At 37.7% G+C, this 13,048-nt stretch overlaps 2 protein-coding genes across 3 annotated transcripts in view; one reads left to right on the forward strand and one right to left on the reverse strand.

Annotated features, from left to right (window-relative positions):
* Positions 1–4,332, forward strand: part of LOC140500790 (testis expressed protein 56-like) — a 28,574-nt gene extending 24,242 nt beyond the window's left edge. The window contains exon 3 of the mRNA XM_072603708.1: positions 3,622–4,332. Within this exon, the coding sequence (XP_072459809.1) occupies positions 3,622–3,742 (121 nt within the window). The 3' untranslated portion in view covers positions 3,743–4,332. The remainder of the gene's footprint in view (positions 1–3,621) is intronic.
* Positions 3,834–13,048, reverse strand: part of ECI2 (enoyl-CoA delta isomerase 2) — a 46,673-nt gene continuing 37,458 nt past the window's right edge. For both annotated transcript variants that reach the window (XM_072603707.1, XM_072603706.1), the window contains exons 8-10: positions 8,446–8,535; positions 7,345–7,488; positions 3,834–4,527 (exon numbers count right to left, since the gene is read on the reverse strand). In XM_072603707.1, the coding sequence (XP_072459808.1) occupies positions 4,372–4,527; positions 7,345–7,488; positions 8,446–8,535 (390 nt within the window). In that variant the 3' untranslated portion in view covers positions 3,834–4,371. The remainder of the gene's footprint in view (positions 4,528–7,344; positions 7,489–8,445; positions 8,536–13,048) is intronic.

Below are 13,048 nucleotides of genomic sequence, written 5' to 3' on the forward strand. Positions count from 1 at the left end.
GAAACAAGCCTTGCCATTTGTAGTTTCAGCTAGAAAGCTCTGCAGGTTCAATATAACTGTTGAATATTTTTATATATAAGGATATACATATAAAAGGGAAGGGCTGGTGAAAGGAAGTTACATCACCCAGTTTCCCCAAGGACTTTCAAATACAGTGTTTAATTGAAAATAAGTTTGCCCCCAACAGTGGCATTCCTAAGGGACAGGCAAGTTGTACTGGGTGTCAGTGACATAAATCTGTACAGGCTATAACTTTATTAGAGCAGGTATCTTTTATTCACATGTTCTGAATTAACCTAATGCATGGGGGGCAAGGAATCAAGGAGGATCAGGAATTGTGAAGTTAGGTTCAAATGGGTTATCAACATGGATGTTAAAGTCACAAAGATGAACTGGAGAAGTTCTTCTGTTGCTTTTTAGTAAGGACATCTTTAATGTATCCAGAAGAGAGCAATCATCATGAGTTGAATGCCTGGTGAAGCGAAGTAGAGAGGACTTGAGGGTTGAAGGGAATATGATAATTGTCTTTAAAGTACCTAAATGTGGAAGACCCATTTTTCTTGCTTCTTGAAGGCAGATACTAGAAGCAATCCACAAAAGTTAAGGAGAGACTGATTTAAGCATACCATAAAGAAAACACTCCCTAACAGTCCTAATAGGACCATCCCAAAATTGGATAGACTGCCTTAAGGGTGTCCCTCTTGTTGGAAGTCTACAAGTCTACAAGTCTAAAGGCTGGATACCACTTGGGGATTTTGTAGAAGGGATTTTTGTTCATTTAAAAAATTGTTTTATTTTTTTTCAAATAGCAAAAACTTACCTCTTCTCTCCGCCTCTTCAACTCCTCTTCCCCCTACCCCACTGAGAACTAAAGGAAAACAAAACCCAATACATATATAGTCAAGCAAAAACAAATTACTGTATTGGCCACAGCCAAAAAAAAAATTATCTCATTCTGAATTCTTAGACCTTTACCTCTTTATCAGGAGCTGAGTATCATGTATCATCATTAGTACTCTGGAATTGTGGTTGATCATCATTTCTAAATCTTTCAAAGTTGTTTGTCTTTACCATATTGTTGTCATTGTATAAATTGTTCTAGTTCTGCTCATTTCACTCTGCATATGTTCATACAAATTTTCCCAGGTTTCTTGAAACCATCTCTCACATCATTTCTTACAGTCCAAAAGAATTCCATCACATTTATCTACCATAAGTTGTTCATCTGTTCCCCAATTTATGGACAATCCCATCAGATTTCCATTCTTTGCCACTTTAAAAAGAGCTATACTTTTATACAACCTTAGTTTGTTTTGCTTAAGACCAATCCCTCCCTTAATGTACCTTCCAATTTCCTCTTCTCCCCTTTCCTATTTCTCCAGTGAATGAAATATATTTCTGTACCCCACCATCTTAAGACTAGTTCAGATGTGAGGTTCAAGTGTTACTCTGCCCCAAACCCCTCTTTCTTCTTTGTAAAGATGTCTACTTGTATATTATATAAGATTATGTATTGCCCCTTAATCTAACTTCCTCTCAGTCCATTCTCTTCCCCACCCATGCTTCTTATCTTCTCTTTAGGTCATCAAGACACAAAAGAACCATTCTCAGTCCTTGTCTAATTAGAATTCTTCTCTGAACCCTAATGATGAAAGGGCTCAGAGGGGACAAATGTATTATTTTCTCATATTTGAATGTAAGCAGTTTATTATTGTTTAGAACTTTATAATTGTTCATTTGTGTTGACCTTTTTGTTTCTTTTAACTCTCATGTTTGAACTTCAAAATTTCTATGCAGTTCTGGTCTTTTCATTAGGAACGATTAGAAATCTTCCATTTCATTAAAGCTACATTTTCCCCTGAAGGATTATACTTAACTTTGCTGGGTAAATTATTCTTGGCTGAAAACCTGTATCATTTGTTTCTATAATATTATATTCCAAGCTCCGTAAGAGTGGTGGCTGCTAAATTATGTGTGGTCCTGACTATGACTCCTTGGTACTATTTTTTTTTTTGGCAGGTTGTAATATTTTTTTTCTTAGATCTAAAAACTCTGGATTTTGGATACAACATTTCTGGAAGGTTTTTGTTTGTTTGTTTTTCTCCAAGAGGTGACTAGTGGATTCTATTTCTTTACCCTCTGGTACTAGGAGATCTGGACAATTTTCTTTTAAGATTTCTTGAAACATGATGTCTAGTATTTTTGGGGGGGCATAGTGTGCATGTAGTTCAATGTTAATAAAATCACATTCTCCTCTGTTTTCCAAGTTAATTGTTTTTGTTATGAGATATCTTATATCTCCTATTTTCTCAGTTTTTTTAAATTTTGTTTTAATATTTCTCATTGTCTTATAGTTACTGGTTTCCATTTGGTTCATTCCATTTTCAGGAAGTTTGTTGCTTGGGCAAGGTTTTATACCTCTTGTGCCAAGCACTTAATTCCCTCTCCAGTTCTTCCATAACTCATTTCTTTTCCATTTTCCACCTCTAGTCCTCTCATTTCATGTATACAAAATTTTTGGAACTTTTTAAAAAAACTTTTGCTTTATCTCTTCCAGGAATTCTGGTTGAAGTTGTGCCCTACCTATGTTTTTCTTTGAGGTTTTGCTTGTAGATGGCTTGGAGTCATTCTCTTCTGGATTTTTTTGTCTTGAGCATACTTGTTACCGTAATACCTTTTCATAGAGAGATTTTTTTCTTCTTCATTCTCCTAGCCTACTTCTGCATTGTACATACTAGGTTTAGTTCCTGCATACTTCTGGAGGGAATGTCTGGGCTGGTTTTGTTGCTGCCTTCTTGGAGTATTGAACATTGTGTTATTCTAGGATCTCAGAGACAGCTGAGGCTGGAGGCCTATAAACTCAGTGTTCCCCAAATGATCTGATCCAGGACAAAGTCTGTTCACTGTTTTTCTTGTTTAAGTTCTGTAAGTTCCTGACCTGGCTTTGAGTATGAGTATGGTAGACTGCTGCTAGACTTGGCCATCATCAGTCAGCTAGGAAGCTCTGCTCCTTCTGAGAAATAGAATTGTAGGCTCCCCTTTGGTCCATGATTTCTACCCCAGTTACTCCTCTGCTGGCTTCAGTTTGGGCTAGAAGTTGCAACCAAAACCCTGCTCTGCTCCTGGGGTTAGTCACAACTGCTGCTGCTTGTTTCTGGACTCATTCCCCTCAACTTAGGGCCTGTAGCTGTTTCATATCATAGAATACCAGCACAGGGTACAAGGCCCATTACACAGTATGTTTTGGATTTGGGACCCACAACTGGGTAATGACAGACAAAGCTGCTAGTTGGCACCTGTTCTTGAACCCTGTGGTACCCCAGCATATATTTGAGACCTTATCTGATCCTGGTGTGCAGCCTTTCTGTGTGTCCTAGAATTCTCACAGCTGCCCATGGCTCTACCTGTCTCCAGTGTCCCCAGCTCTATCTCCTGATGCTGGAAAAATAACTCATTATGACTTTTTCTTGGATATTCCCATTAGGGTTTGATCTGGTGGATTTTCTAGATCTGTTTGGAAGAGTTTTGTGGAGAGGGGCAGTTTGCTGCACCTATCCCTGTTAACTCTGCCTTTTTGGCTTTGCCTCCCTCAATTCCTTGCTCATTTATGAAATGGATCAGGTGTCCTGAGGTCCGTTCAGTGTGCAGATTCTGTGATTCAGATGCCAACACTGTCTATGAATGCTTTCCTGAGGCCATGGTCATACATCCAGTCTTTATCCAGTTGCAAACAGATAGCTGAACAGAAGACAACAGCATCTTTCAGGTAACTTATTCATACAATACCAAATTCAAGTAGGATGTTAAGCACCACATAATAAATAAGGTAATAGTTATTAACCATAGGGACCAGTTTCCCTTTTATTCTCTTTATTACACTGTGAATAACTGTAGCTTATGATAATTTTTTTTGTAACATCACTTTCTCCTTTTATTCTTATGTTAGATGGCTGGAAAGAAACATGAAACCATCAATGAATCAAAAATCGGTTACTGAAGAACTGTTAGTATTTGGCCCTATTGAATCATTCACTCCTATGGGACGACAAAGTGCTTTAATTATATATGAGGACATTATTTCGGCTTGTAGAGCAGTCTCTGCTTTTCCTGCTAGTCTTCGAGGCACAAAACTACAGTGTTCTTGGTACCATAGATTCATGGAAAAAAATATGAAATGGGAACAATTATAGAAAACAGTTATATTGAAGCTCTACAGACCATTTAACATAATTATGTGGGTCCACAGTGAAATATAGGTATTCAAATAGTAGTTTAATAATGGCAAAAGGCACCCTGGTTTTAAGCCATGTCTAGTAAACAAGATGAAATTAATTATGGCCTCAAAATGTTTGATCTTCATTTTCAAAATCCTCAGAGTTTTGACTTTCTATTTATGAAATTTACTATGGCATTTAGGCAGTCCTCAGAGGCCCACCTTTCACGGAGTAAAGCACACTCTTCGACGTTAATTCTGTGCAGTGTCTTCTTTTCAAAATTTCGAATCAACTGTTTTGAAGCCACCATACTCTGCAGGAAAATGAAAGCAAAAATATGATAAATAAAAGATTATTTCATCCTTCACTCATTCATCCAAGAAAAAAATTTCTTGTCGAGTACCCTTTATGGGTCAAATGCTATAAACGGTATAAATATCAGGTATGGTCTATGCCCTCGAGGTCCCTGTGATCTAATTAGGGACATCATATACACACACATGTGTCCGCATATGTATGTGTACACATGCATACACACATATATAATGAATAAATAAAAATTATTGTAACAAAAGGCAGTGTGCTTTACGTGATATTTCAGAGTTATTTGTATTTTCTCCCACTGTATGCTCCAACACCTCATTCTTTCTTTTTTCCAATTTATTTTAGTTTTTAACATTCACTTCCATAAGTTTTAAATTTTCTCCCCCCTCCCCCAAGACGGCATTCAATCTGACATGGATTCTACACATACATTCCTATCAAACACATTTTCACATTAGTCATGTTGCACAGAAGAATTATAATGAAGTGGAGAAACCACAAGTAAGAAAACAAAACAAAAAAAGTAGTCGCTTTGCTCTGTATTCCAGCTCCATGGTTCTTTCTCTGGGTGGGGATGGCATTTTGCATCATGAGTCCTTTGGAGTTGTTTTAGGCCCTTGCATTGCTGAGAAGGGCTGAGTCTGTCGAGGTCAGGCATTGCACACTGTGGCTGTTTCTGTGAATAATGTTCTCCTGACTCTGCTCACTTCACTCAGCATCAGTTCAGACAAGTCTTTCCAGGCCTCTCTGAAGTCTTCCTGTTCATCGTTTCTGATAGCACAATAGTACTCCATTACATTCATATACCACAACTTGTTCAGCCATTTCCCAATTGATGGGCATCCCCTTGATTTCCTGTTATTGATCACTACAAAAAGATCTGCTATAAATATTTTTGTACATATGAGTCCTTTCCCCATTTCTATGATCTCTTTGAGATACAGCCCTAGAAGCGGTATTGCTGGGTCAAAGGGTATGTACACTTTTATAGCCCTTTGAGCACAGTTCCAAATTGTTCTCCAGAATGGTTCAACACATTCTATAAAACCTTTAGACATAGGGTTGTGTAAATGCACAAGGGATTTAGTTGCCATATTAAAGCAAGGGATACAGTTAATAAATCTACAAGGCTGTCACTTTAGGTAGCTGCATTATCTGCTTAGAAGTCACCAGTGGCAGCTCTTTGGTCTCTCGTTCACTTTCTCATAGGATGTGCTTTCTTGCCTCCATGTGTCATCCCCATGGCCTTCCTCCAACTCCATTTATGATAAACCAATGGGGCTGAACAAATCACATTCCTGCTCCTGCTTATACACATGCACACATAACATCTCATTGATTTTAAGACCCCAAGGGATTTACTGATAGAAAAATTTAATCTATTAATTGCCATGCAAATAACTCAAGGTAAACATGATTTTCTTCATTTTGCTGAATTGGAGTAAGCTTACTCGAAGTTAAGGTGGAGAAGGGAAGGAAAGGGACTTTTTTTTTTTAAAAATTCAGACTTCACCTACTAGCAAATGAGTACAAACAAAGGGCCTGCCTATCCACTGGGGAAGGAGCGAGTAAAGTATATGAATGTAATGGAATACTATTATGCCATAAGGAAAAAGAGAAAAGATGTTACAGAAACCTGAGAAGACTTGTGTGAACTGATGAGAGCGGCTGAGAGCGGCTGAACAAAACCAGGAGGACACTTTGTACAATTGTCCTTAACGCTAGAAAGAAAAATAACTTTGAAAGATTCAAGAATTCTGATCAATGCAATGACCAACCATGATTCAAGAGGACGGATGATGAAGTACCCACATCCTGACAGAGAGGTGATGGACTCAGCATACAGAGACATCTATTTTTCGAATGTGGACAATGAGGAAATTTACTTTGCTTGACTATGTATATTTATCTTAGGGCTTTTTTTAATGAGGAAGTGAGAGGGAGAGAAAGCAGATATTTTTTTAATTGAAAAAAATTGATAAAATTTTTAAAATTACTGAATGGTCAATATAATGATGAATGTATAAAAAATCTTTGTCAAATTTACAAAGTAAAGTCCACTTTTTACTTTTCACAATATCTAAAATGATATGCTATGTGATCTTCTTTCCTAAGAAGAGATATCCCTCTGTTCTAGAAATTTAGTTATGCATTAAATGGAATGTGGTGACCCTTTAAATCAAAATTTTTTTAAAAAGTGGAAATTAACTTTCAAGCTGTGGCATTAAGGCTGGTAGTGTCACAAACAGAGTAATTCTCTACTCCCCTCAATTCCCCCTCTCCGTTACTGGTCACCAAAATCACAAATGTCAAGGAAAATGAAATGTTTCATGTTTGCTTGAGATCCTTCTCATCCTAAGAGCTTCTAAGTATCAAAAGACTGTGATTTTAGGTTTTCTGAAAAATATATTGTAAGTCATTGGCTTCAGTATTCATTATGGTATTTGAATGACCAAAGGTCATACCTTCAAAGGCAAATATCATATGTCAAGATTTCAAAAATTAAGAAGTTTAGAAACCAAGATATCACTCAAAGTCCTGTCTTCCTACTTATTTCTTTAGTTTAGTTTCTTTTGGAGGGACAAAGGCAAGGCATTTGGGGTTAGGTGACTTGCCCAAGGTCATACAGCTAGTAAGTGTGTCAAGTGTCTGAGGCTGGATTTGAACTCAGGTTTGACTTCAGGACTAATACGCTTACTCACTGCACCACCTAGCTGCCTCCCTACTTATTTCTTTAAAGCAAATTTTCTCCTTTTTTGGAAAGTTATTTCCATAGACCTATATTTGTGAAACCATGAACACTTACCTTTGGGGGCAGTTGAGAGTAAGCCTTCAACCTGGTCCAAACTTCTTTCTGAAAAGTGCTATCTGGAAAAACCTCAGTAACAAGTCCTCGAGCACAGGCTTCTTGGGCTGTTACCTTCCTTCCAAAAATGAGCATCTCAGCTGCCTAAATTGAAAATCAAGGTGAAGATACTAGCTTGATGAAATAAATATAAGGTGTCTGGTAGCCTGAGACTGATCTATCCTCTGAGGGCACTGGGGCGTTTGCGGACATTTGCTTGGTGTAATCTGCACCTTTTGGGAAAGAGAGATGGGTGAGAAGCAGGGATGGGCAAATACTAAGCTTGACCTTCATTACATACCTAGTTTCTACCCAAAAAGATCTCATAGAAAATGCCAACAGCTCTCAGGAGCCCCTCCCCACAAAAGAGAAAAGCCCCCGTGTGTGGGAAGCAAGGATGTGACCTCAGTATATTTTACATCTGGGTATCATGGTTATAAAATAGTAACACAGCTTTATTGTGGAACTGTCCTTGGAAAAGTTACCTAACCACTTAGGTGACCATGGGTCATCTTTTGACACCAAGTCTTTTTTGTTTTGTTCCTATGTGACATCTGGCTAGGACTGAATGCCACCCAGGACCAGCCTTGTAAATAAGTTTCCTCAATAAAACCTATTTATTATCATGCTGCTATAGACTGCCTCTCTCTTCAGTACCTCAGTTCCTTTTCCTTATGGTAGGGCTGTCCATCTAGATGGTCTGCTCCCTGACACCCTGGGAATTCTGTCCCTAGGGTCAGCCTACTTGATCTGAATTTGTCTGGCCTATGGAGCAGACAGTCAGACCCTGACTGGCCATGAGGAACAGATATGAAAAATGTTAACTCAAATTCAGTGGGCTTTCATTCCTGCACACAAACTTCTGGTTAAGTAACATACTCTCCCCACAGGTTAACAGACAAATGCCCACATTCCCAAGGAGTTAGTTCTGCACAGCTCTTCAAAACAGTATATGATGTTCTTTTATACTTAAAACAATTAACCAAAATTTAAAAGAAGGTGGTATGTAACACGTTGGCCTTATTCTCCCTATGCCATCCACTAAGATTTCAATGATTTTACCTTGACTGAACCCATTATCTTTGGAAACGTATAAGAAGAACATGCCTCTGGACTCTGACCCAGCTGAGTAAATGGTGTATGAAATGTTGCCTGTTAAAACAAACAAACAAAAACACTCTTGTGACTTTTCAGTTGGCTTTATTCATCCATCCACCCACCCACCCACCCACCCACTCATCCATCTATCTATCTATCTATCTATCTATCTATCTATCTATCTATCTATCTATCTATCTATCTATCTATCTATCTAATTTTACTTTTGGGGGACCAAGAGGCCCTTGCTGGGAAGTGCAATGACCTTGCTCCCACTGCTGAGTGGCACCAACCTTTTGACCTGTTTCTGACATGGGAGGCAGGCTGGTGAGCCCTTGCTTCCTGGAGAGGGCGAGGGGAGCTTTAATAGCATTGGTGCCAGACTTATTATGGACACCTAATCAGTTTTAGGCCTATTACAGCTCAGAACTCCCGAACTCAAGAGAACCACTAGTTGCAGTCTTTCCAATAGTAGGAATTACAGGTACGTGGCACCACCATGCCTAGTTTCATTTTAAATGAAAATCAGTTAGTTTTAAAGGATTTTTAGTTAACTTGAAAATTGCCTCAAGCATGGACATTCTTAGATTTTCTTCAGGTCTTGAATTTTTTTCTGTGCTTCACAAAGAATAAAAGTCTTCATAAATTTTAGATGGAAGGGAACTAATTTACAGTAATTATAGTCTAAACTGAACACTCAGATTTCATTCAGCTTTTCATTTAGATTGTGATTAGATACATAGGCTGAGTTTTTCCCTCTGTTTTTCAAAGGTGCTTTTAAAAGTTATAGCTGAATTAGCAAGCAAATGAAATCAAGAGCATTTTAAATTTTCCTCATTCATTTCTCAGATGAAATCTTACCTTAAAAAATGCTTCTTGATTCAATAAAGTAGACACAATTGCAAATAGAGGGATATAAACAGAATATCTCAGCTATAGTTATGGAAAAAATCAGTAATAGATACTAATTAGATAGCTACTACTGTTAAAATAGTAAAAGATACATGTGGGGCACACATTAGGGGAGAATTTGGCTTCAAAGACAGATTTTGGGGCAGGGATGTATTTAGTATAATATAACTCTTTTTTAGTATATAGGAAAGAGGGGGCAGGCAAATATGCCCTTTGCTCACATGAAGGGAAAGGAGAGTCTTAGAATCATGGAGTTTCCAAAATAGAACAAACTGAACAAAATAATGGTGGAAGCTTTGAAAGAAATAGGGAAGTCTGGAAGAAGGGTTTTGAAGGAAAGAGAAAGAGTGTGGAGAAAGACAAGAAGAGGTCCAAGGCAGAATCTTGAAGAATACTCATAGTTAAAAGGGTATGATATGGATGATGAGACCTGTCAGACAGGTAGAAGAAAAACCAGGAGAGAGTAGTATCATGAAGGTCCAAAGAAGAAAGAAATTATAGGTGGAGAAAGTGGTCAAGTGCCGAAGTGTTAAGAGGTCAAAAAAGGTAAGGACTGAGAATAGATTTTCAGATTTGTCAATGAATATCTTATATATCTTATAACTTTGGAAAAAGCAATTTTAGTTGAATGATGAAAAATGAAAATCATGTTGCAAAGGGTTGAGGAATGAGAAGTACAGACAAAATAAATATAGGCAGTTATTTTTCTAGGAGTTAAATTGAGAAAAGGAGGAGTATTATTGGAAGTGGATGGTAGAATGTAATGGAATTTTTAGAGATGAGAAGACTTAGGCATGTTTGAAGGCAGTAGGGAAGGAACCAGTAGTAGATACAGAAAGATAAAGATTAGAGACTAAGACTTTCAGTTCTATGGATATGATCAAACAAGAAGAGATCACAAGAAGTAAAGTGGATGATTTTTATTACATGAAATTAGAAAGTTTTTGCACAAACAAAATTAATGCAGCCAAGATTAGAAGGGAAATAGAAAACAGGGAAATTTTTTACAGTTGGTTTCTCTGTTAAATTTTTTACAGCTGGTTTCTCTGATTCAAATTTATAAAAATAAAAGCTATTTCCCAAGTGACAAATGGTCAAAGGAAATGAAGAAGCAGTGTTCAGAAGAAGAAATCAAAGCCATCAATAGTCATGTTATAAATTGCTACTGATTAGAGAAATACAAATTAAAACAACTTTGAGGTACCACATCACACCTGTTATATTGGCTAGCATGACAAAAAGGAAAATGACAAATGCTGGAAGGGACGTGGAAAAAGAGGTACACTAATGCTCTGTTGGTAGAGTTGTGAACTGGTTTAACCATTCTGAAGAGCAATTTGGAACTATGCTCAAAGGGCTATAAAATTGTGTATACTCTTTAACCCAACAATACCATTATTAGGTCTGTATCCCAAAGAAATTAAAAAAAAGAAAAGAGGAAAAGGACCTATATATAAAAATATGCTTATAGTAGCTCTCTTTGTAGTGGCAGAAGATTGGCAATTGAGGAGGTGCCAATCAATTAGGGAATGGATAAACAAACTGTGATATTTGTTTGTGATGGAATACTATTGTGCTATAAGAAATGACAATCAGAATGGTTTCAGAAAAACCTGGGAAGACTTATGAACTAATGCAAAGTGAAGTGAGCAGAACCAGTAGAACATTTTACATAATAAAAGCAGTGTTGTATGATGATCAACTGTGAAAGCTTAGCTATTCTAATCAAGACAGGGATCTACAATAATTCCAAGGGAGCCATGACAAAAAATGCTATCTACCTTCAGAGGTAGAACTGATGAATTCTGAGTGCAGAAGGAAGCACACTTTTCTTACTTTCTTTATTTTCCTTGGCTTTGTCTGTTTTCTTTTGCAACATGGCTAATTTGGAAATATGTTTTGTGTGGTTTCACATGTATAACTGATATCAAATTACTTGCCTTTCAAGGAGGGGTTAGGACTGGGAGAGAAGGAGTGAATTTAGAACTCAAAAATGTTTTTTAAAAAAGGATGTTAAAATTTTTTACATTGGGAAGTATTTAATGAAATAAATTTTTTAAAAGAAAAGAAAAATGCTATCCATCTCCAGAGAGAGAATTGATGAACTGGGCACAGACTGAAACATCCTTTACTTTTTTTTTGGCAACATAGCTAATATAGAAATGTGTTTTGCATGAAAGAAAAAAGATTAAAGAATGAGAGGGGATGATTAAGGGTACATACAATCTGTTAAAGAAGACAGGAGGGAATGGGATCAAACGCATATACAAAGGGCTTTGTAAGGAGAAGGACTGCCTCATTTAAAGGACATGAGAATGGGGAATGATGTCAACAAGTTTTGAGATGATGAGAAAGGGAGAAGAGGGAGTTCTTGGTACAATGACTCAATTTTCTCAATAAAACAGGAGGGGAGGTCCTCAGTTTGGGGAGAGGGGCAGTGCTTCCTGTCTATTTACTGCAGTCTGTGTATGTTGCTCCTGCTGCACAGAAGTTCAAGTTTGGAGGAGTCTTCTGAGGCCATCTAGTCCAACCCCATTCACTATACAGATGGGGGAACTGAGTCCTAGAAAGGTGAAGATATTTACTAAGTACTAAGTACTAAGTCAGCAGCAGAGCTGCTGACAATACAGGAGTCTGGACTGCCAGTTCAAAACTTTCCTTTCCTTTACTAGTCATTAGCTGATGCCTGGGTTAACTTAGGTGGGCTGTCCTCTCAACAGCAGCCTATTTGAGCAACGTTTTCTTTATTTTTAAGTCAATCAGTGGGGGTATTCCCTTGAATGTTTTGGTTTACAATACTGTTGGACAAAATCCTTTGACAGAATCACCTTTTTCTCATCCTGAATTCTAAAACGGAGATGAAAAGAGAGTAAAAATCAGGGCAGGAGAAATGGCAATATGGCTATTCTTTTTCATTCTAAAGGAGATGTAAAGTCCCATGACCTGGTGCCAGCTTTAGTTCACCCTACTCTCTTTTATGCAATTCAAACACCAGTCATATTGCTGAACTTCTTATCTTCAGAACTCTGCCCTTTCATATTCTACCTTATAACATGTCCTCTGTACCGAGAATGCATTGTCCTCCTCCCTCCTCTCTACCCTAGCTCTGAGATCTTTCCTTCCAGCCAGCTCAGGTGTTCTCTCCTATGGGGAGTCTTTCCTAATGTCTCATCTAGCAGCTCAGGGTTGCAATGGATAATCCTGAACCTGGAGTTAGGAAGACTTAAGCTTAAATCCAGCCCTGGACATTTACTTCAATGTGTGGCCCCTGGGTATACATCACTTAACCTTTGTCTACCTCAGTTTCTTCATCTGTAAAATGGGAATAATAATAGCACCTACCTCACAGAGTGGTTGTGAGGATCAAATTAGATAATATTTGTAAAGTGCTTTGCAAACTCTATATAAATGCTAGCAATGATTCTCAGATTATCTTGTATTTACTTATCCCTTTATTTGTATTTCCTTCTCCTTCCCCCCTCGTAAGATCCCTGGGGTCAGGATTTAAAAAAAAAATTTATCTTTGTATCCCTAGCACCTAGCACAGTGTTTTCCACCTACCTAAGACCACCTTATATCAACTCTGTGCTTGTCTTAGATGAACCAATTTATGTATATCTTGCTTGTGCCTCCATGAGGGCAGGGATTTTTTTCA

Source organism: Notamacropus eugenii, chromosome 4 (genome assembly GCF_028372415.1).
Source record: "Notamacropus eugenii isolate mMacEug1 chromosome 4, mMacEug1.pri_v2, whole genome shotgun sequence".
Taxonomy (NCBI): Eukaryota; Metazoa; Chordata; class Mammalia; order Diprotodontia; family Macropodidae; genus Notamacropus; species Notamacropus eugenii.